Raw genomic sequence first — 24049 nt, 5'->3', positions numbered from 1 at the left:
CGAGCCGTGATGGTCTAGCCTTTTTGAATGTGCTTGGCGGGTGCCAAGTTAGGTGAAGCAGGCTTGGGCCTGTAGTAGTAGGCGAGAGGGAGCGAAAAAGACTAGCTGAGAGGCCTTAGGGCCTGCTTGGAGTGCGTTGGGCACAGAAGAAGAAAGATGGATGAAGGCATGGGCTTACTCTTCGCTGAGCCGTGCGGCTTGGGCCGCCTCTATGCTGCTCCTTGTGTATATTATATATATATATATATATATATATATATGCATATATTCCTTTTTTTTATTTATTTTATTTTATTTTATTGCAAGCTACCTTCCAAATATTTTTCCTCGTACTTTTTGCAAAAACTTTGAGATGTCTTTATCCGACCGCAGAAGTGATGAATATCCTCCACCTTTGCATCGTCAAGGTGGTTCTTCTGGCAAGGTGGGTTACTTCAAGGCTGTACATGTCAAGATCAATTCTGAAGAGTTGTTTTAGGATTTCCTCGAGGTGTACAAGCATGTGATTCCATCAGGAGTTCGGGTTAAGCGGGTGAAAGATGATAGCAACCATGAACCATGTGCCGAGGGTGCCTCTGCTAGGAAGAGAGCCATCAAATTCCATCCATATTACTTTGTGTTATGATTCACGTTTCCCACACCGCCTCTTTTCCGAGATGATTTGCTCCATGAAATACGCGCCTACTCAGTGCTCCCCAAATGCAGTTCGTGCGATGGTGGGGTTCTCAAACTTAAGCAAGTTCTTTGATCTTGGCTTGACCATTAATGAGTTCTAGTACTTCTTTGAGATCGGCCATAAGGAAGGTGTAGGGCAGCTAAGGTCTCACCATAAGATGTTCGATGCTTCTAGCCAAGGTGATCATGAGTAGATGAGAGACACCTAGGAGGTAAGTGGAGAGTGAGAGTCTGACTCTTCTCCTGAGCTACGTGTCTCGACTACCTTTATCAATGGTAAGTGAACTACTTTATTCTTGTCCTGCTTGAATTTTTGTTGAGATGGTCCATGACTTCAATTTATTGATCGTCTTTCATACTTTGTGTAAATTCGAAGTTTGGCTCAACTTCAAGGACTTCGGCATATATGAAGAAAGTACATATTTCCTTGGGCATTCCTACTGAGTACTGTGAATGGCACTGATTGCTTAGCCCTCTTCGTTTGGAGAAGGGTGGCCTGCCTTCGAAGGAAGAAATAAAGCAAATAAAGGACGAGGCGTTGGCTCGCCCGATCACTACTGTAGAGCCTACTGCTAATGAGGGTGGAAAGAGGAGATATTCCTCACCTGCCTGTGAGCCTTCGGCTGAGAAAAGGTCAAGGACTTCTTTTGCTACTCGTGGGAGCTCGTCTGTTGTCGAGAAGCTTGTCATTGATCTAACTTCCCCTAAGGGGGTGAAGATGACCGTTGAACCTGAGCCTGTGAAACTTACTGCTCCGAAGATGACCACATCCATTGCTGAGAGGTTTGCCCAGCGGAAGAGTTCGGTGTTGCCTCTAGTGTTCGAGTTTATATCGAGGCATCCGTCTGGAGCTAAATCTGGCTCTGCTTTTGAGAGACTTGTAGCTACGAAGAGTGGGAAGGTGGATTTTGCTGCTAAGGTAGCGTCTGGGCCTGCTCCTCATTCTGCCGTGACTGACTCGTCTTCTGAGAAAGGGAAATCTGCTCGCATGGGCAATTGTGAGAGATCCACTGAGTCTAAGGTTGGAGAGTTTCTCAAAGTTTGTGCGGTGCTGAAGGCTAATTTGATTGAGGATGTTGAAGCATGCGCCAAGTTTGTTGGCAGTGTTGGGAAAGTTATCGTTCGTTTAAACTCTTTTACGAAGCGTTCTGCCTACTCAAGAAGGTCTTTCTTGATTGCTACAATGCATAAGACTTTGATCCTGGCAGTTGAGTCTATGCGCGTTAATCAGGATGTTGTCAAATGTGCTAAGGGGGACGAAGTGGCGTTGGTGGCTCAGTTTCGCACAGCTGCCGAAAAGATCGAGAAGCTCGAATTTGAACTTGCCATTTTGAAGGGGTATGATGCTTCTGCCCCCACTTCTTTGTAGCTGAAGATCGCTCATCAAGAGGTCACCCATTTGAATGCTAGGCTTAGTGCGACTCAGGTGATGTTGGAAGCTAAAGAGAAGGAAGTCAGTCGTGTTTCTCTGGAGGTCAAAGACCTTGAGCATGTCCATACGGAGCTATTATTTGCTTGATTTTCCAAGGACGAAGAGCTTATCTTCATGCATGCTGAAGTGTCTCGTCTCAGGGAGGTTTCTAGTAAGCTTGAGTTAAAGAAGATGGATCTGCAGGGTGCACTGTCTGCTAGCGAGAACATGAGAAATGAACTGGATGAGCTGTAAGGTGCTCACACTGGGCTTGTTGATGAGAATACACAGATGAAGAATGAGAAAGTTAGTCATGAAGTGACGCTTTCTTCTTGTCAGGCCGATTTCTACAAGCTTGGTTATGTAAACCATTTTCAAGGCAAGCAGTCGGATTATGAGTTTTCCGTGAAGGACTTCAAGACATTTTCCATTTCTCCAGTTTATCTGCTTAATTTCATGTTTAAGGCTGCCTTTGGTGGAGCAGCCGAGGGTCAAGCATTTCAGGCAGGGGCAGCTAAGGATGAGCTGATGAAAAGTTTAGTTGCTAGGAATGGCATGGCTGCTGAAAGTGTGGCAGTCGAGGAACTAATGGTTGCGCAAGCTACCAAGGAGTAGTCTTTTTGCTTAAACTTAGGACTTTTCTTATTTTCCTTTTTGTTCTGCTTTTCTTGAACTTTGTTGGCCTTCAAGCCGGTTTATCAATTTGCTAGAAATTTAATAAACAGATTTCTTTGTTTTTTATTCATCCCTCTATTTTGCCATGTCTTTTTCGAAACTTAATTGTAGGATGGGCAGCTAGGTGAGCTGATTCAACGAAGCAGTTGATCCTATGTCATCACTTAGATTTTAGTTTTGGCTTTAGGGCTTTGGGAGCCTTGCTTGCTTGAGGCGTCTTGCAAAACTTTGTCGTAAGACAGGCAGTTGAGTTGACTACTTTTATGGAGCAGTTGACTCACGCGGTCACTTTACGCTTCTAGAGCTTTACCTGTAAAAGGAAGAAATATGGGATTTCCAACTTATAGAGTTGGCGACATAACTCGTTGTCTCTATAAGAGGCAGCCGAGTTTGTGTAACTACTATAGTTGTGAATCTCGGCTTTAGGTAGCTTCGTGAGCTTTAGCTCTCTTGGGGCATGTTGTGAGATTTTTGACTTATAGAGCTGTCGGCCGGACTCGTGCTTCTCGTAGAAAGCAGAGGAGGTTTGTGTAGCTGTTGTAGTCGTGACATTCGACTTTAGTGTCTTTTTGAGCTTCGGCCCTCTCGGGGCGTGTTGCGAGATTTTTGACTTATAGAGTCATCGGCAGAACTCGTGCTTCTCGTAGGAAGCAGAAGAGGACTGCGTTGTTGCTATAGTCGTGACACTCGACTTTAGTGGCTTTTTGAGCTTTGGCCTTCTCGGGGCATGTCGTGAGATTTTTGACTTATAGAGCCGTCGGCCAGACTCGTGCTTCTAGTAAGAAGTAGAGGAGGTTCGTGTAGCAGCTATAGTCATGACACTCGATTTTATCACAACAAAACTTAAACCATAGACTGTCGGTCGGAAGTGCTGCTTGTAAATAAGCAAGCGAGTCTGCGTAGTCATGGTAAGAGTAAGTTTCGGCTTACGGGCTACCTTGGGCTTTTAGCCATCATGTTGTCGGCCAGGTATCTTACTTACAAAAGTAGAAGACTAGTGTAACCACTTCAGGCGTCATCCTTGGCTCTCAAAGGCTTTTTTTGGTGTGAGGTGTAGGCGAAGTCACTTCTCAGATGCCATATCCTTTTGAGTCACAGCTTTAATCCCACAGTGGGCATCTCATGCTATGTCTGCTTGGTAATGGGTGTCTTGCACCATGTCCACCGGGCAATAGGTGTCTTACACCATGTCTGCAGGGCAGCATGTGTGTTACACCATGTTTGCCAAGCAATGGGTGTCTTCTGCTTATCGCAAGAGTTGGTTAGTTTGTTTATGCATTTGGCCCAGGCTTACAAATAATTCCTTCAATCTTCATTAAGAATAGAGGCTTTTATTAATTTTGCTCATAGGCAGTAATGTCATAACAATTGAGAATTCTCGTCATGCGAGGTCTTGTCCGTCGAGCTACTTGAGTTTTCAAACTTTTTCACCTTAAATAGGGTCCAATGAGCGGTGGGAGGTCACACGTAGTACTTTTTCAGGTTGTAAGCATTCTATTGCTTGTCGATTTCTTTGTCGCTCATAATGGTGAGGGTGTAGCTGCCCTTTTAGTCTACTTGATTGATCTGCCAGTTCATGTTGCTTTTCGGCACATCCTGCTTGTCTATGCTGCGATTGCAATGCACGTGGTTCATGCTGTGCTGCTCGTCGTCGCGCTTGGAGAGGGTTGTCGGTGGAACTCAAGCTGGACTGTTCTCATGCTTTCTTTTGGGCGACATGCAACTGCCTACTTCGTTGTTTTGTAGGAAGATTTCCTTATGGGCCTAGCCTTATGTGGACTCTTTGATTGGATTGTCCTGTGGACCCAACTTAGAATGCACATTGACTCGTAAGCCGAGTCGGGAATGAACGTTTCTCTATACATTTAGGTAGGAGAAGACGTTTCCCTGACGGCCCAAACATGAATGCACACTACCCAAATGCAGGGTCTGTGGTGGGTTGAGCGGCTCTTTTTCTGTATGCTGCTGGAATGAGTCACGTTTTTCCGCTCTTGTCCTGCTTCGGAACACCTCATCTAGGGCACGCTACATCTCGATGCGCTCGAGGAGTTGGTTCACCAAGGTAGTTTGCTGCGCAAGGGCATTCATGAAATTGGTGACCTGCTGGGGCATGTAGTGCCCATCGTTTGGATTGGAAGAGCATGGAAAATAGGCGTCTCCATGTGTGGTGGAGGTATAGTGGACTACATGTACAAAGCTTGAGCCCAAAGAAGGATTCCGGTAGAAAAATGAGGTGTAACTAACCTTGAATTAATCGTGGGACCTGTGGTCGGAATCTGGACTGTTAGAGGTGGCCTTATAATGGATTGGGCCATAGGTCGGGTCATCGAAGCGGGTCACGGGGCGCGTTGAACCGTCTTTTGCTCGTCTTGGGCCTGCATGAACATTAGCCTTCATGGTCATTGGGCTACCACATCATGGTCTGCTGGCTGAGTGGCTTGGGCCTGGGCCCGTTGAGCTGCCTAGCTGGTAATAACTACTGCATTCTAGGTTCTGGTTTAGGCTTGCCATGGAACAAGGCCTGCTACTGCAATGGGCTGGGCCTCCTGGCTAGGGCCAAGTTTTGGGCCTCTTGCCCATGGGCTTGAAAGTGGACCTAGGCTTCATGCCTAAGGTTTGGTAGGGTGCGGCACTGTAAGGGTGGAGGTGGTGTTGTGGCTTGGTGGGTCACGGTGATGATGGTAGTGGCGTGGCCTAGGGGGCTTCTCCTACCGTTGCGTTGAGCCTTGAAGACCTCCGACATGGGGCTATGTCATCGTCTTAACTTTTCGGTCCAAATCCTTGAATGTACAGGGTTCCATTCGTCGTAGTTTCTGAATTTCCTACCATTGTATCCTTTCTCCAAGGATTGATCAAGAAACTTTTCTAGGAAAAATTAATTGATACGATGTGTGAGAAATTCAACGTAATAGAAAATTCAAGAAATGAATGCGAGAGGCTTCTTCGAGTGTTTTGAATCAGCTCTCAATGAAAGCACTAATTTATCGATGCAAATTTCCGCCGTCTTCAGTCTTGACAAAAATGCACCAGCAAAACAATCAACACCTTTGATCAGAGACCTAAGCCTCACGCGCCCACGAGGTGAGGGGACGGATCTCCGATGCTTAAGTTAGTTTCTCTGAGAGACTAAAGTGTTTATTGCTTTTTTAGGGTTGCAAAAGCTCTGAAATATTGGTAGAATATGGGGTATTTATAGGGCTAGGGTTGGCCATTCTCTAAATATTCCCAAGATATTTAATAGGAAATAATATCTTGAGATAATGGGGTAATTATCCCTAATTGATTTAGGGGATTGTTAATAGCACTCCAAAAATCTCATTGTACACTCCTCACAAGTGTATTTTTCTTTCTAATTATAGAAAGTTTTTAGTGCCAAATGAAAATTTTGGAGTGCTAATAACAATTCCCTTGATTTAAATTAGGATTACTTACTTGATTGGAGTCAATCTTCAATAATATGTATTAAGGATAGGATGTGGGTGATTAATTCTTATCTTTAATTCCTTGTCAAGGGCAGGTGAGTTGTGGGCAATCATATTCAACTGCTGAGACCTCCATGGGTGTGAGCTGCGCGTGGGAGCATCTAAAAAGCTTGCCAATTTATTGAGAGCAATCTTGTCTTTCTTGAATAAAAGTTCACGTGTCGCCTCTAGAATATTTGGGATTATTTTAGGCTCCACAGGTAGTAGGGTTTTCAAACTTTGACAAAATTTTCTTCACAATCAGTTAAATATACAAAATCACTGAGAATAGTAAGCTTTCTTACCCTAGTAGACTTTGTCAAAGGAATGTCAACATGTTGTGCTAGGATTAAGGTTTGAACGGGCTGCTGCACATTCTCATTCGTGCCTCCACCATCATTATTTGCTGCAACATCATCTTGAACCTGTTCATTTTGAAATTCTTCCACTTCACTTGTAATTACTGCTTCATGATCGTCAATGCATCATTCTTCTTTTGCATGCCTAATGATGTCGATCATTATTGTTTGTGGTCCAAGTTTCTCAACATTAGTTTTATTGGTGGCTATCTCCTCGAGAATAGAACCCTTCAAATTTATTCCAGGATCTTCTTCTTGTAAATACTCTAAGAAAATGGCCCTTCTAGTCTCAACAATCTTACTACTGTGATTAGGACAATAAAAGCGATACCTATTTGATCTATCTGCATACCCCACAAAATAACAACTTATGGTTTTGGCATCTAGCTTCTTGGCATTTGGGTTGTAAATCTTTGTCTTTGCCTTGCATCCCCAGACGTGGAGATAGTTCAAATTGGCCTTCCCTTTGCCCACAATTCAAACGGTGTTCCTTCCACTGATTTTGTAGGAACTCTGTTGAGGATATAGCTTGTAGTTTTCAATGCTTCACCCCATATAAAGTTTGGCAAGTTTACCTTGCATACCATACTTCTTACCTTATCAAGTAATGTCATATTTCTTCTTTCCACCACCCCATTTTGCTAGTGGTTCCTGGGCTAGTATATTGGGTAACTATCCCATTATTTTGTAGAAAAATGGTGAACGGCGCTGGATGCCTACCTGTTTGATTATATTTGCCATAGTATTCCCCTCCCCTATCGGACCTTACAATCTTTATTTTCCTTTCCAATTGGTTTTCAACTTCATTTTTATAAATTTTAAAAACCTCAAGTGCCATAGATTTTTCAGAAATTTATACATAACAAAACCTAGAAAAATCATCAATGAAGGTGATAAAATACTTGTTTCCTTCAAAGGTTTTTTGTTGGAAAAGGACCACAAATATCTGTATGAATAATTTCCAAAATTTGATTACTACGAGTTGATCCCTCTTTTCTAGACTTGGTTAATTTTCCTTTGACGCACTCCACACAATAATCAAAATCTTCAAAGTTTAATGAAGGCAAGATTTCATTTTAAACCAAAATTTCCATTCTTCCTTTTGAAATGTGACAAAGCCTTTCATGCCAAAGATTTGAATATTGTTGTGGCTTAAATTTTTGGTCTTCCACGTTTAAAACAATTTGATCAAGTTTTAATTTAAACTTAAACATCCCATCAGCTAGTGAACCAGTGCAAACATAGGAAGAATTATAAAAAACGTTGAAGCCAATCTTATTGATAGTAAAATAAAAACCTAATAATACTAATCTTGAAACTGAAACTAACTTCCTTCTCATAGAAGGTACGTAAACAACATTTTCCAAATCTAAATAAAAACTAAAATCAAACTTAAGACTAACGGTGCCTATAGCCTTGACTTCAACTCTTCTTCCATTGCCAACAGACAATCTAACTTCATCTTTAGTTGGAATTCTATTTGTTATGAAACTCGGCAATGAGTTCGTAACATGATTAGAAGAGCCAGAGTCAAGCCATCAAGCATCACTAGGCATATCAATTAATTACTTTCAAAACAAGCAAAAATATTTTTACCTTTCTTGGCTCCTTGTTTTGATAGCCACGCCTTATACTTAGGGCACTTTATCTTCATGTGACCAAACTTTTTAGAAAAAGAGCATTTAAAAACCGATGGGTTATTAGGTTTGAAGGTCCTCTTAGGGGGAGAAGGAACATTTTTGGCATTGTATCTTTTGGTAGCATCGACAAGCACTAAAAATGTTTTAGATATAGGTACAATTGAAATTATAAGGCAGGAATAATTTCTATTATTTCATGAGCATAAGATATATACATCCAGTCCTAATTACACAAGGAAACATAAAAGGACACAATCTCTAACCTTCCTAAAAGAAAACCCCTATAATATCTACATAATCTTTACATACTCTTTATGACTCACGCTAACATTCCCCCTTAAGTTGGTGCATAAATATCACACATGCCCAACTTCATGAGTGAGTCATTAAACGTTCTACTGCATACTGCATAAGTAAGGATATTTGCAAGTTGCACCTTAGAAGTCACAAACGGAAGAGATACAATTTTCATTAATGGCCCACCAAATTCGATACAACCTACTGGAGAACTTTAGAGTTCATACTTCTTCTGTCTATACAAAAAAATAAGAATATATTATGAACTGAAAACCAAGGACTTCAACATCTAATCCGCTCAAAAGTGTTTAGACTGTTGTGTTGGCTTGTCATCCAATCTGTTGGATTTACGATTGTTGTGCATTAAGTGAATAATAATTTTCCCAAAGGTGTTTAGTAATTCAAGTCAAACAAATGAATATTTGAAGCATTAAATTGGCAAGATTACATTCTTCATCTACTCAAAAGTGTTGAAGTTATATAAATTGCCATTGTGTTTGATGCTTTGGTTATGCAACTCCAATATAAACGGTGTCCGTCCAAAGATGATATTGAGTTTATAGGCTCATGTTTTGGGAAAAACACTCAGATGGTTTTCCTTGTTTGTTGCTATTTAATGACTGATGTTAGGAAGTTTTTGCATATTGTTCTTCAGTTCTTCATATGACATCTCTCAACTTCACAAACATTGAGACGTTGACTGGTTCTAACTTCAAGAAATGGAAGGAAGTTGTCAAGATTGTTCTTCGTCTCATTGACCTTGATTTGGCATTGAGGGAGGAACGTCCAACAGCACTTACTGCAGAGAGCACCATGGAGCACAGGGTAAAGTTTGACAAGTAAGATAGAACCAACGTAATGTCCTTGATGATCATGAAGAAACAATTACACAATCCGTTAAAGAGGGAATTCCAAAGTAAGATAATGCCAAAGACTTTCTGACTGTAGTGAGGGAGAAGTTTCAAGAGTCAAAAGAGGCGGAAACTGAAACTTTTCTTACTTAACTCACTGCCATCAAGTACGACAAAGTGGGAAGTGTTAGAGAGCACACATCCTCAAGGTAGTGGTTCTTGCACAAAAATTGAAAGATCTTGAGGTACCCATGATTGACCAATTTTGATGTGTGCTCAAGAAGAGGATTGGCTCAAGAGTGACAGAATAGTGAATGTCAATTTTGTTCAAGCTGAAAAACGTAAGAAGGATTTCAATTTTTTGGTCTGACTGTAGCTGCTGGTAAGAAGAAGAATAAAGAAATTTTTTCTTCTTTTAAAAAGACTAATATCTCTAAAGGATCTCATAAAATCAAACCTATTAACACTGAGGCTGAAAAGGAAAAGGAGTGTTACTTTTGCAAAGCAATAGGTCATTTAATAAAGAATTGCATTCGCTTAAAAAATTGGCTTGTTAAGAAAGGTAAAGAAATAAATGTTTTTATGTGAGTTGAGTCTAATTTAGTTTATATTCCTCCTCAAAGTTGGTAGTTTGATACTAGCTATTCTATTCATATAATTAATTCCTTGCATGGCTTCTCAAAAAACAAGGGAGATAAACAATGAAGTCTACAATGTCTATGTGGGAAATGAGCGCAAAGTAGTTGTCGGATCCATAGGAAGTGCCAAATTAGTTTTATCATCTAGTTTTATTTTAGACTTGAGTCCAATTCTTTATGTACCTTCCATGTGAAGGAATTTAATTTCTGCATCTAAGCTAGTTAAGTAGGGCTTTACCTTTGTTGGTGACAATCATAGTGTAAAGTTTTTTCATTCAAATAATTCAAGTACTTTACTTGGTAGTGCTTATCTCAAAACTAATATATGGCAAATGGATTGTTCTTATGAAAATGAATGTTGTAATGTTCAAAGTGTTGGTTCTAAAATGCTGCTCACTTCTAAAAAATCCTCCATGCTTTAGCACAAGAGGTTGGGGCACATCTCTAAAGAAAGAATCATCACACTAACGAAACAAAACTTGTTGCCACAACTACCACTCAATACTACGGTCTGGTGGTATTCCTCTTCACATGAAAGTGAGAGGTCTTAGGTTTGAATCTCGTAGATGGCTAATTCAATACCAAATTAGGTTGCCCATTGTGGGGCTTAGCCGAACTCCTTCTACCCCTAGTGTAAAAATATCGATGTACTAAAAAAAAAACTTGTTGCCACAACTTGATTTTAATGATTTAAAGAACTTTTAAGGGAAAACTCACCAACATTAGAAAACGGATCAAACTGTAGCCAATCCTTGTTAGAGGTTATGCACACCGACATTTGTGGACCATTCCCAACTAAAACTATTTGTGGAAAATCTTATTTCATAACATTTATTGATGATTTTTCTTGATTTGCATATGTTTTTCTCATCTCTGAAAAATGTGAAGCATTAGAATGTTTTAAAACCTTTCACTTAGAAGTCGAAAAACAACTTGAAAAATATATTAAAATTGTAGATCCGATAAAGGTGGTGAGCATTTTGGCAATTATACGGAAGCTGGACAACACAAAGGATCCTTTGCAACTTACCTTGAACAAAATGGCATAGTCATACAATATACCACTCCACGGACTCCTCATCAAAATGGAGTTGCTAAATGAAGGAATCGAACACTCAAAGACATGATCAGGTCCATGTTTGCACATCCCAAGCTTCCAATTTTCCTTTGGGGAGAGGCACTAAAAATTGCAAACTATATGGGGCTATAAAGCCAAGGCTAGGTTTTATAATCCAAGTGAGAAAAAACTTAACCCATGGACCAAAAGTTGTAGGTTCATTGGATATTTAGAAAAATCGAAGGGTTATAAATTCTACTATTCTAGCAACTACTTGAGAATTATGGAGACTCATAATGCAAAATTTCTTGAAGATTTGAATGAGATTGACATTCGTAGTTCCACAACAAACTCTCTAAATTCGAAGAATTAAACCATGATGAGGAGCTACTTGTTCCACAAGCATTTGTCGATGTTACTCGCACTGAGTTGTTGATTTTTTTCTCCACATGAAAACTTGCACGAAAAAGAGGCTACAAATGGCCTACAAATTCAAGCACAACAGCTCTAGTTATAGCCCCAGCTAATGAACCAAATGGCACTACTCATGATCCAATCGTTGCTCAGTTGTTGTACCAACATAAACAAATGAACCAAATGGAACAAGAATTTTGATCAAGTGATGATGGCTTCTGGCTTCCAAGAAAATAAAATGGATGAATGTGTTTATCTCAAGGTTAGCAGCACCAAGATTATATTCTTAATTTTGTATGTGGATGACATTTTATTGGCTAGCTTCGACATGTGTCTACTACAATCAACCATGAATATGTTGACTCAAAGCTTCGACCTGAAGGATTTAGGGGAGGCTTGATTTGTATTGGGGATAGAGATTATCAGAGATCGTGTCAAGAAATCCCTTGGTCTTTCACAAAGACAGTACATCGACAGGGTCACCAAAAGGTTCAAAGGTTCAATATGGAAAAATGTTCGAGTGGCGAATTGCCATTGGAAAGGGACATAAGATGAGTCATGAGCAATGTCTGAAAAATGAATTAGAAACAGTAAGAATGAAAGACAAAACCTACGCATCTCTTGTAGAGAGTTTGATGTATGTCCAAGTATGCATGAGACCAGACCTAACTTTTGTAGTGAGTTTATTAGGTAGTCTTCAATCAAACTTTGGTGCATCTTATGGGGTTGTGACTAAGAAGGTGCTGAGGTATCTTAAGAGGACTAGACACATGCTAACTTATAGTCGCATGGATAAGCTTGAGCTGGTGGCATTCTCGAACTCTGATTTGGCAGGAAGTGTGGATGACAGGAAATCAACAAAGGGGTACATTTTTCTGTTAGCAATCAGTGCAATATCATGAAAACGTTGGAAGCAAAAGTGTATAGGATCCTCGACTGTAGAGGCTAAGTTCATAGGGTGCTACGCAACAACTCAACAAGCTATTTGGTTTAGGAACATGATGAAAGGATTGATGATTATTGATGACATTGAAAGGCCTCTCATGTTGTATTGTGACAAGTTACAACTTTCTTTTCGGTGAATAGTAAGAGGTCTTATGCAAGAAGATTGATGGACATAAAGTACTTGAAGGTGAGGGAAGAAGTGAAGAAAGACACTATCAATGTGGAGTACATAAACACAAGTGTTATGGTTGCTGACTTAATGACAAAGGCTTTATCTGGGGGATTTTTCAAGAAGCATATCTTTAACATGGGCATAAAAGTGTCTTTTGATTCAGTTAATGAGTGGGAGTATGCACTCAGTTAACTGCATTAAACTATTTTTCTTGTGTTTATTGTTGTCAGTTGCATTACAATTCATAATTAATTGATTCTGATGATTTGATCATATGACTAATTTATGTTTCTTCAAACAATTTTGGTACTGAACGCATCTTTCAGTTTGTTCTGAGGAACTAACATTATGTTTAGTTGGTTCTTGACTATATGACTCTAATGGCAACATAGTTTTTCAAGTTTAATATGTATGTAATCGTAGAGCACGAAGTGCAAAATAGAGTGCACCTTGTTTTTTCTATGGTTCTGTATTTTGCTTGAAATGACAGGTTGCTAAGAAGGGTAGTTGCAAGCTTTTGTAAGCTCAATGATAGTCTTATTTTATCGAGATTCCAGTGGGAGAATATAAAACTTTGGTTGAATGACAATGAGTTAACAACTGGATTTCTTGAGTTACACGTAACTTGTCATACAAGTTGCATGAGACACAAGGAGTCTGAGAGTCTTGATAGGATAAGAGTCGTGGAGTTTAATTATGTTGCAGCTGTCTAATTGAAGTCTTCATCTTGTGTATACTGAGGAATAGAGTCATAAAGGGATATGGCTTATCACTCTACTGATAATAGGATTGTTTGAGTGAAACCCTTAGAAGAGGTCCCTGCTTCCACACTAGCTGATTCTCGAATTAGCTAAAACCCTATTCATTTGATAGAGAGCGTTGTTGTGTGTTGGAAGTAGAAGTCTGCTTCTTCTTGTTCTTCCAATGGCATCACCTTCAGGTGAGTTGTTCTTCCGATGTGCTTATTGTTTTCTAGAATAATTCTGTATCAATTTATTTAGTATAGGTAAGATCTTAGTAATGCGGTCTTTCCAGTGTGATTGTTGACACTACATGACTAAACCCAACATATGTAGGAAACACATAATATGATTATAGTCCTGATAGTATTGACAACTATGGACATAACGAGCAGGATACAAATATATATTTATATATCCAAGCATAAAGGATTTCCGATAATCTATTACATGCTTTCAAATTCTCCAATTACAATTTAACAAAGGGAACTAATACCGATTCGTGTTCATGCCAGCAAGCCATAAGTGATCGCTACTTATATAGATCAACTTATTCCTTATGTAATTTGACCCAAAAAAAAAAAAAAAGCCATAATCGAACTTGACAATACCGAAAGCATCCAGGCAAATTCCCTTGGAACAATTCCTTCCTTTTCGTTCAATTTCCATATGATCCTGCAAGGAAGTAATAAATAATGAGTTTGATGATTATACATTAAGGGTACATCTGTTACTGGTTCCGTTTCAAAGTGCTAGAATGTATCTGTCGATCGGATAAGTTCCTAACAACAAAAATACAATCACAACGCAACCATATTGGAGTTAGAACAAACTGCAGTGTATGAGTGACCTTTAAACAATCAACCATCAGACAATAAATGTGTGTTACATGTAAATATTCAGTATTTAATTAAATTCACTTGAAGTCAATTTTAAACTGCCGTGTGTGACTGGTTAAATTTGTGTTACTTATGTGATAATCTGCTTTCTTTAGACATTCTAACATGTTACTGAACTGTCAACTGTAACTATGATCATGTGTAGCCACTTAGTGTTAGTATTTCTCTTTTCTTGTAAGTGCAGAGTTTTAGATTCAAATATCGTGAATAGAGTTTGATACCAATTTATTTTCCTCATCCCTTGATTTTAATATATCATTGTATAAAAAAATTATCAAAATGTGTATTTTGGGTTTGTAGTTTTACACAATAACATATTAGATTGCTTACCAAGAGAGCATAGTTGCAATATATATGTGTGCAAACATGTATAACTATAATTTCATTTGGATACATAAAATTGACACACTTGTAATAGAGGTGGTGAAGATGCATTATCTTTTTTCGTGTGTGTACGTATTTAATTTTTAGTTAATTCTTTATTTTTGATTTTGCAAGTTTTAGAGTTCCACAAATGTGGTATGTTATTAGAGTAATGCTCACACTTACTACATTTTCATACTATATTTTTCTAGCTCTCTGGCCCCATTTCTATTAGAGAGTTAATACAATTGTCGTATGAAAAATATGATAAAAGTAGCATTTTTGATGATCTAATGGTTGAAATACAAACCTTCAAGTTTTCAGCTAAAGCACCTAACTATTTATTTTTAGAATGTCAGTGTATATGTGTCTGCGAACGCATACAAAACCTACAAAAATATACTGCTGAGTGTCTTCTGTGCTCATCGCCAAAGCCACATAGAAAAGATAGGCATTGACTTTTTAAGCTCGAAGGATCATGAATTTACAGCATGTATTATAGTCCAATCCAAATATGTTGACAAATAATAGCTGCGTTGATATATAGTCATTAAATAAGGAAGCATTCATAGTTGTGTATGCAATACTAAAGATATTACGTATTCAAATGAATTCAATTAAGGATGGCGAAGAGAAGTGTTGTCCTTACACCATGGTCTGGGTTCCAACTCTACTGGCTCCCTAATCTAATATCTAATCTAACAAATCTATCGTTTGACAAAAAAAAAAAAAAAACCAATTCAAAATCAATTAACAATGAATAAAATAGGTAAAAATTTAAACATATAATTCAATACTTCAATTTTAAATACAGAATACTCTGTGGAATTATTATTGGCACTCCAAAAATCTCATTCTACACTCCAAACTTTCTATATTAGGAAAGAAAAATACACTTGTTAAGAGTGTAGAATGAGATTTTTGAAGTACCAATAACACTTCCTAATACTCTGAAGTCTCATCAACGCATGCTAGATCATTGATGCATCTTTAGTTTATATTAAACGACACTTTTTGTTGATATACGAACTTTACGTAGGGCATGCATTGTACTCTAATTTATATGTTTGTAATTAAGAATGCAAATTTCACATGAGTTTCGCATGAAATGAGAGCAACACAAATAATCAAACCCTAGTAAACCTTGGTCTTAGAAATTGCGAACACGTTTTCTGTAATCTGTGTTTGACTATTAGGCCAGGAAATTCATAGTTATATATGTATGTAAATGTGTGTGAGTGTGTGTGTGTGTGTGTGTGTGTCTTTAGATGAAACACGTGCAAATAGTATACGATTTTCTGTAACCTGCAATTCACACAACTCTGAGTGAGAGATCTATTTAACTCTGAGCTATCAACCTAATGCATAAAATAATATGAAGTTCCTATGAAAACCCGACAAAGACATGTGAAGTAAAAACCCTTGAGCAGCATAATCAGACTTTATTTTAATGTCTTTTTACAATTTTTTTTCCTCTTCAGACAGTGTGTGTGTGTGTTTTGTAATAAGCCTTTGATCATGATGAAACGCTGCGCAACAGAATCTTGTACTGCGGACAGTAAGCAAAAATGAATTGGTAAAGGAACATAAGAATGGGCGTATAAAAGAAGACTAATTAATTAGTTGTGTATAACTGACATTTTATAGAACTACTAGCTGTACTTATAAAAGAAGAGCAATTAGTTGTGGCATTGATCATCATGGGTGTTATAGATTCGCTATGATGACCTTTGTTAAATTAAAACCAAAAGATAGAAAAGCTGTAGAAAAAGATGGATGAACGCCAAAAACTAGAAAAATACGAATGAAAGAGAATTGTGAAAACCTTAAACCTTAATTAATCATAGATTTCAATCACTTGTCTATATTTTTGAATTATATATCCTGACGTATGAAAGTTTGTGATGATATATATATTTCTTGACAAATAATCGTGGGGCACAAAAAATTTGCAGAATCAGCCAAATTAATGAAAAGCTACAAATAGATAACAATTTTTAATTAACGTACGACAGTCACAGTGGAGATTGCATCGTGAGAATGTCTCAGAGAGAGAGAATGAAGAGGACCTGAGGAGAGAGGGAGAAGTTGGACAGAAAAGATTATTGTTTCTGATGTTATTACAACACGACATAGGTGGAGTGATTTATTATTGGTTAAAGTTACTGATCACGATCGGAACATTATCACTCAAATACTAATTTGAGTATATCAGTTAGGGTTTTAATTTTGTTCTTCATGTATATGTAGTTCCATATCAAACTAATTTACAGTCCTTTGACTGCACTCCATCTCATAAGTTTAACTGTCGTTTTCTCTCTTGTTAACTATAATTTTTGGGGGATTTGATAAAAAAAATATTAAAAAAAAAAAAAAAAACAACTATAAGCTTTGGGGGTATATCATGTACACTGGCAAAATTTTTCTTCATTTAACTCCAATTAAATTTTTATGATGTGAACGTACTTAATTAACCATAAAAAGAAATTGAATATAATTTAATGTATATAATATCTACTTACCCTTTGATTAATTCTGAAATTGGCCAAAGGAATCAAACATGCATCAAGAAAAATGCATGGTAGAACTTGATTCATCATCATTTGGTCCGGATCCCTTGCTTGGACTTGGCTTCTTCTTTTTCTTCTTAAAAGGAATCCCTCTTGCCATAGCTTGGCACTCCCTGACCTCCCTCAGGTAAACCCTGATTGCACCGCTAGCAAAAGGGTTGTTCTCCGGGGATCCTCCATTTTCTTCGTAGGCAGCCCTCAGCCTCCCTATGAGAGCATCCAGGCTGCCCCAGGCTTGCCTAAGTGGACATGTGCAAGGAGCAGGAGGCTCAGGCTGCCCATAAAACATGCAACCCTGGAGATGAACTTTGGTCTTCCCAAACTGGTCCAGATACCTAAGAAACTCCAGTACATGGTTGTAATTGCTCTGAGACAGTGCCACTGGAGGCCTCTGGTTCTTCAAGTACTGACCAAAAGTGTTCCAGTCCCTTCTCTTCTGGGATTCATAGCGGCTTGGTGTAGCCGGCTGCTGCTGATCATCATTCAGAGAACCTCCAGCGGACGATCCTTCGGCGAAATCTTTGCCTCTTTCTCCAGACATAGAGCGGTGATGACTGATTACTTAATGAATATTCCAGATGAACTTATTTTTTGTTTTGCTAAATAAAGGAACAAATAATGAAGGGCAGGAGGTGAAAGGAATAGGCAGTGAAAAATCAAAGATGGGAGGAAGACGGAAATCACATTATGGGCCCAGTGATGAGAAGACCTCCCATGGGGTCGGGGCCATATGATGCTTCCTGTTCATCTTTTCCTTCATCTTTTCATTTATATTCTTTTTTTTCTAATAGTGCTATTACCACTAACTATACGTTTTGGTCTGTCAATAAGTTACAAAATTTGCTGTCTTTTGAAACTTGAGTTGTTTTTTTTTTATTTTTTTTATTTTTAGAGACAACAACGCATGTTATTATTTTGCGTATTATAACACAAGAATAGTTATTGGTACTTTGAAAATTCCATTTTGCACACTTCACAAGTGTATCTTTCTCTATAAATACCAAAAAATTAGAGTGGAAAATGAGAATTTTGGAATGCTAATAACAGTTTTCTATAATAACAAGTAATTGATAAAGTTAATTTGTTACATTTATAAGAACATATTAATAATAAACAGCTATACGTATTCTAATTTGAGTAACATAATAATAAATACGTACATAGTTAATATGTCCCCATTCTCCAAACTGGTCATAATTCGCTAGATATGTATATATTCGCTGGACATGCAATGGAAGTGCTCATAATCCAAAAACAAATCATTGCTAGGGAGAATCTTTTTGCTATCTTACTGTTTGTATTTGGTTTATTCAGAGAAAGAGTATTTGAAAGAGATCTGCTACAAAGAGAAAATACTGTTGTTGGTTTGGATGTTTTGCCAACTAAAATTTAATCTTCTTAAGAAGATTTAGTTTGATTAAATAAACAAAATAGGTACAATGTAGACGGTGAACAAATAAACAACGAATATGGCTCACTAAGGAAAGTACTTGTTATTAGAAAAATTATGATTTCATTGATAATGAAATAAAGTCACATTTGTGCATATATACAAGTTATAAACATACTTGTACGAATAGCTCAACCTAACAAACCAAAACTAAAATAACAAACTAATAACCTCTAAGTTTTATCTTTAGCATATGCTATTACAATATTGCCCTTAATATGCCCTCTCAAACTGAGCTGAGGTAATAGCCTGAATAGTTTGTCACAAAGAAGCAAAGACCTAGGTTGTGACACTGCTTTGGGACAAATATCAACAACCTGATCTTGTGTGCAGACAAATTGTAGAGAAACTTCCTTTCCAAAAAAACATTTCCTAGATGTAGTGGTAATCTATTTCAACATACTTGGTCTGAGCATGAAAAATAGAATTCTTAGCCAAAGAAATTGTTGATATTATCACACCATAATTGAGGAGGACAAGGAACAGAATAGCCAATATTAACCAACAATTTACATATCCATGTGATCTCTATAGCAGTATTGACAACTGATCTATATTCTGCCTTAAGTGATCTGTACCTTACAAACAGAGAGTGATCAAATTGAGAACCGATGAAGCCAAGAGAGTTCAAAGCACCATGTAGCTTTTCATACCAAGGTCTAGGAGCTTGTTTCAATCCAATAAGGATTTGTGAAGTCTGCAAACATGTGATTTGATCTGTAGGATCCTCAAAAATAGGTAGTTGATGCATAAAAAATGATTTTGTAAGATGACTATGCTAGAAAGCATTGCTAATATCGAGATGATTCAAGAACTACTCAAACTGAGCTGCCAGAGTAAGAAGAAGCCTTATAGTCACAGGTTTTGCCATTAGACTGAAAGTTTCAGAGTAGTCTAATCCTTCTTGTAGATGAAAGACCTTATCAATAGATTGAGCTTTATATCTATCTATGGAACCATTTGGTTTTCTTTTGATTCTAAGCACCCACTACATGATTCTATCCTAAAAAGGTCTCTCTCCTAATTGAGATAAATATATGTGTCTAGGGTTCACTTACTAACTTGACCGTTAGACCCACCCCCGAGGGTCTTAGGCTTGTTTGGTTGTTTGCTCTTTCACAGTTTATTTGGATTTGTGCATCTTTACCACCTGCGGTGGTGTGTGAATTTGAAGTTAATTGAATTGATTATTGATTGACTGAATTGTTGTTTGATTAGTTAACTGAATTCTTGTTTAATGTATGATTATTGATTGTTGGTAATTGAACTAATTTCCTATATAATTAGATACCAGATAAATAGGGAACATAGTATAGAATAACAGAATCACTATTGTCAAGGACCAATGGTGCTACTCCTATCCCATATGCACTCCACTCCCTGAACGATTCGCATAGATCATTTAGTGTGAACTAAGGCTGAAACTCAACATCACAAGTTCTCTATTGTCATCTGCACCAACCACAATATTCAAAGTCAACAATCTTTCAAAAGAATTCACAAGCCATTAACGCCTCATTCAAATCACAGAACAACATAAACAAAAAACAAAAAGCAATGGAACTCCGACATATTTTTAATCTTGCACCCTTTTGTATTTGCCATCTCCTCGACAATTCTTGACTTCGCCATTGATTACATCATGTGGTTTGCATAAGATTTAGGTTTTAAAAAATATTTACTACTATTAAGAGGAGAGGTAAGAGTTCAAAACTATTGCATGAAGTTCATGATGAAGATATATATCAATTTTAATATGAAGCTCAAAGCTATGTTACTTTAAATATTGTCAAGAAAAGTCAACGAGTACTACGATTTAATGGTTAGTTTTGTAAGAGTATGAACATGAGATTGGATGTTTTGGTATTGTCTGTTGGAATCCATAAGTATAAGGAAGCCTTATTGGACTTGGCAAGCTGAATTCTTCTTTGTAAAGGATTCAGTGGTTGCAATTGAAACTGATATGTGATGGAAAAACATAAGTTGTTTTTCATTTGGATTCTAATAGGGAGTCCTTATTATGTAATGAGAGGTTATATATCTACGCATATATATAGGTTGGCCTCTGCTCTCACAGATTAACGCTCTTATTTTAGAACTAAGTCCTATTCTTAGTTTGAGGAATAAGCAATCTGACAGAGAGGAGAAGGTTCACATTGCACAAATTCTTGTTTGCAACATACATGGCTTCATCGGGTGGAACTTCTTCACGTTAGTACATTGCAAATTCTTGTATATAATAAGGTTCTGAGTTTTGTTCATTGTGATTCTAGTAACTTAATCTAATTGGTGGTTCATATGCTAACATGTAGTATCCGAGCCATAAACTTAAGTTCTTGAATTCAATCGATAAAATTCAGAAGAATCAAGAATAAAAATATTTGAAATCCTTTAGCCATGAGGTTTCGAAACCGGTTTTGGGTTTTCTCTCTGGGAAATAAGGTCTTAAGCAAAATGTTGCGTTTTAATATAATAAGATGATTTAAAATTTTGACCATTGGAACTCAAAACTCATTATACTTTGGGTGGGGTTTCGGAAAATTTTTTCATTTTATTCGATTTAGTGTTTTGGGTGATTTGAAGGTTTTTGAAAACTAATCTACTAGTTGAATATTCAACATCTATCAATAAATTTCTTCCGCTCCTAGGTGTTAATACTCATCAATTCAAGGGTATGTAAATAGAAATCCATATTAGAAACAAGAAATTTTGCCTATATGTTGCTTAATTTATATGATGATTCTTAGTTATGTCTGCAATAATAGATAAAATAAGTGATATTATTCTTGGTTTGCATTAATCTAAGTTCTATGCAAAATTTATCTAATTCTTCAAGAACATGATTGTCCGATTGTTTGTGAGATTGTTACTTCTTAAGAATATCATTGAAATTTGTGAACTGTTTTGTATGCAACAAATTTTTCCTGTGTGAGAGATGATTGTTCATGACTACATTACTTTTAGTATGGAGTTTAACCATAGATTTCTTCATCTTATATATGCTTATCAACTGTTTGTTGTTAAGATTGTGTATATGGATAATAGTTTAGATATGATGATGTCTAATAGACTAGGAATTGAAATCAGGACTCTGAAAGGTTCAAATTGTAATTTCATTCTTCTTCAGTGTCTGCAATATTAATGAAGACCTTAAATTTAGCCAACATTCCAATTCTCACTGGTGGGAGCAATTACAAGAAATGGAGGAGGGATTTCAATTTGTTATTAATGAGTTTGATATAACAGTTGACAATCCTAAACCGACTATTAATGATCAAAGCACCAAAGCTGAGAAGTTAGATAATGAAAGATTGATAAGGGCTAATAAGGTTGCTTTCTCTATTTTGGAAAGTGGCATGACTGATATAATTAGAGGAGGTATAAAGAAACCTGAAGTAGCCGCGGACTACTTGAAAGCAATAGAGAAAGAGTTTAAAGAATTCGAAAAGGCTGAAGTAAGTTAGTATATGTCTTTATTTACAACCTACAAGATTGAAGGCATTGGACCTTCAGGGATCACATTATGAAGATGACAGATGTAGCAGAGAAAAGCTAAATTTCATGGATGTGAATATTGGTGAGAAACAACTGGTCTTTATGATTCTTCAAGCACTTCCTTCCAAGTATAGCCAGCTAAAAGTATCCTATAATACACAAGATAAGAGCTGGGATATTGATGAACTGATTGCACAATGTGTACAAGAGGAAACAAGACAGAAGCAAGAAAAGGGCAAGGAGCTTGAGTAAGTCAATTTTGTGCAATCTGGAAAAGAAAAGAAAACTTCTGACAATGGAGGCTTTTCAAGAATTGATAAGAATTCTAAATCCTTCAAGAATTCTAATAGATCTAATAGATCTGCTAAAGTAATTGACTCCCCTAAAAAATCTACCAAGTTTAAAAAACTTAAAGATGTGTCTAAACTTAAGTGTTTTTGGTGCAAAAGAAAGGAACATTTAAAAGTCAATTGTGAAATCTTTAAGGACTGGTTAAAAAGCAAGAAAAAAGAACTGGTGCTTGCCTGTGTTGAGTCTAACTTATGTAAGATACCTGTTGATTCTTGGTGGTTTGACACTAAATGCGCAATGCACATAACCAGTTCCCTAAAAAGGTTTTCAAAAAAAGGAAATTGTAAAGACTTTGTATAATGTTTATGTTGTGTAAGGGACTAAAGTTGCAGTAGACTTTATTGGGATTGTGAACTTGAAATTGTCTTATGGTTTTGCTTTACTATTGAAAGATGTGGTTTATGTGCCTAAAATGAGAAGAAACCTAATTTCTTCTACAAAAATTATAAAACAGGGTTTTGCATTTCTTGCTGATGATGAGTGTTTGAAATTTTTCAAAAAAAACTGTTTCAAAATTATATTGGGAACTGCGCTTTTATCTTTGTGGTGTTTGGACTATTCAGTTGTGTTTTCTAATCCCTCAGTCTTAAATGTAGGTACTAAAAGAATGCTAGAACAAGATGTTTCATATATTCTTTGGCACAAAAAACTTGGTCACATTTCTAAAGAAAAAATAATCAAACTTTCAAAAGTTGAATTGATTCCAAAGCTAGACTTTACTACTACAACATAATGTGTTGATTGTTTGAAGGGTAAAATGACTAACTTCAGAAAATTTGATGTTAAGAGAAATTAGGGGTTGCTTGAAGTCATAAATACTAATATATGTGGTCCTTTTCCAGTTAAAACCATTTGTGGGAATAAGTATTTTATAAACTTTATAGATGACTTTTCTAGACTCGGATATACATTTCTAAATAGTGAAAACTCTAAGACTTTAAATTGTTTTATAATTCATAAAACTGAAGTTGAAAAACAGTTAGGTAAAGTCATTAAAACTGTTAGATTCAATAGGGGAGGATACTACTTTGGCAGGTACATTAAGTTTGGGCAACAAAAAGGACATTTTGCACTCTATTTGGAGAAGAATGGCATTGTGGCTCAATAAACCACACCAGGGACACCTCAACAAAATGAAGTCTCGAAGAGAAGGAACATGACTCTTATAGGCATGGTTAGAAATATGATGACAAGGTCCAAGTTGCCAGGATTGTTATAGGGAAAAGCTTTGAAAATTGCAAATTATATACTAAACAGGGTTCCAAGCAAAGCAATCTCTTCAACACCATTTGCCTTGTGGCAGGGCAAGTTACTTAATTTCAACTATTTTCATGTCTTGGGTTGCAAAGCTGAAGCTAGGTCCTACAATTCTTATGATATGAAGCTGGATCCAAAAACACAATCCTGTTATTTTATCGGTTATCATGAGAAATCAAAAGGATACGGATTCTATATTCCCTAAGGTCATACTCGAGTTCAAGAAACACACAATGCTATGTTTTTAGAAGATCAAGATATCTCAAATTTATCAAAAGAAAATTTTGTTTTTGATGAGATTAAACAGACTCATGAACATCCTGTACAAG

At 37.1% G+C, this 24049-nt stretch overlaps 1 protein-coding gene across 1 annotated transcript; it reads right to left on the bottom strand.

The window, feature by feature from the left end:
• Positions 1-13719: 13719 nt before the first annotated feature.
• On the bottom strand, positions 13720-18048 carry LOC103935713 (protein LIGHT-DEPENDENT SHORT HYPOCOTYLS 10-like). The gene is made up of 2 exons (XM_009345522.3): positions 17120-18048; positions 13720-14010 (listed from the first exon to the last, which is right to left on the bottom strand). The coding sequence occupies exon 1, from the start codon at positions 17706-17708 to the stop codon at positions 17163-17165; it is 546 nt and encodes a 181-aa protein (XP_009343797.1). The 5' UTR covers positions 17709-18048; the 3' UTR covers positions 13720-14010; positions 17120-17162.
• Between the last annotated feature and the right edge of the window lie 6001 nt (positions 18049-24049).

Source organism: the organism of the source record quoted next, unplaced genomic scaffold (genome assembly GCF_019419815.1).
Source record: "Pyrus x bretschneideri cultivar Hongxiangsu unplaced genomic scaffold, Pyrus_bretschneideri_v1 Contig90, whole genome shotgun sequence".
Classification (NCBI taxonomy): domain Eukaryota; kingdom Viridiplantae; phylum Streptophyta; class Magnoliopsida; order Rosales; family Rosaceae; genus Pyrus; species Pyrus x bretschneideri.
Note: the sequence above shows the minus strand (reverse complement) of the source record. Positions and strands in the feature narration are given on the sequence as shown.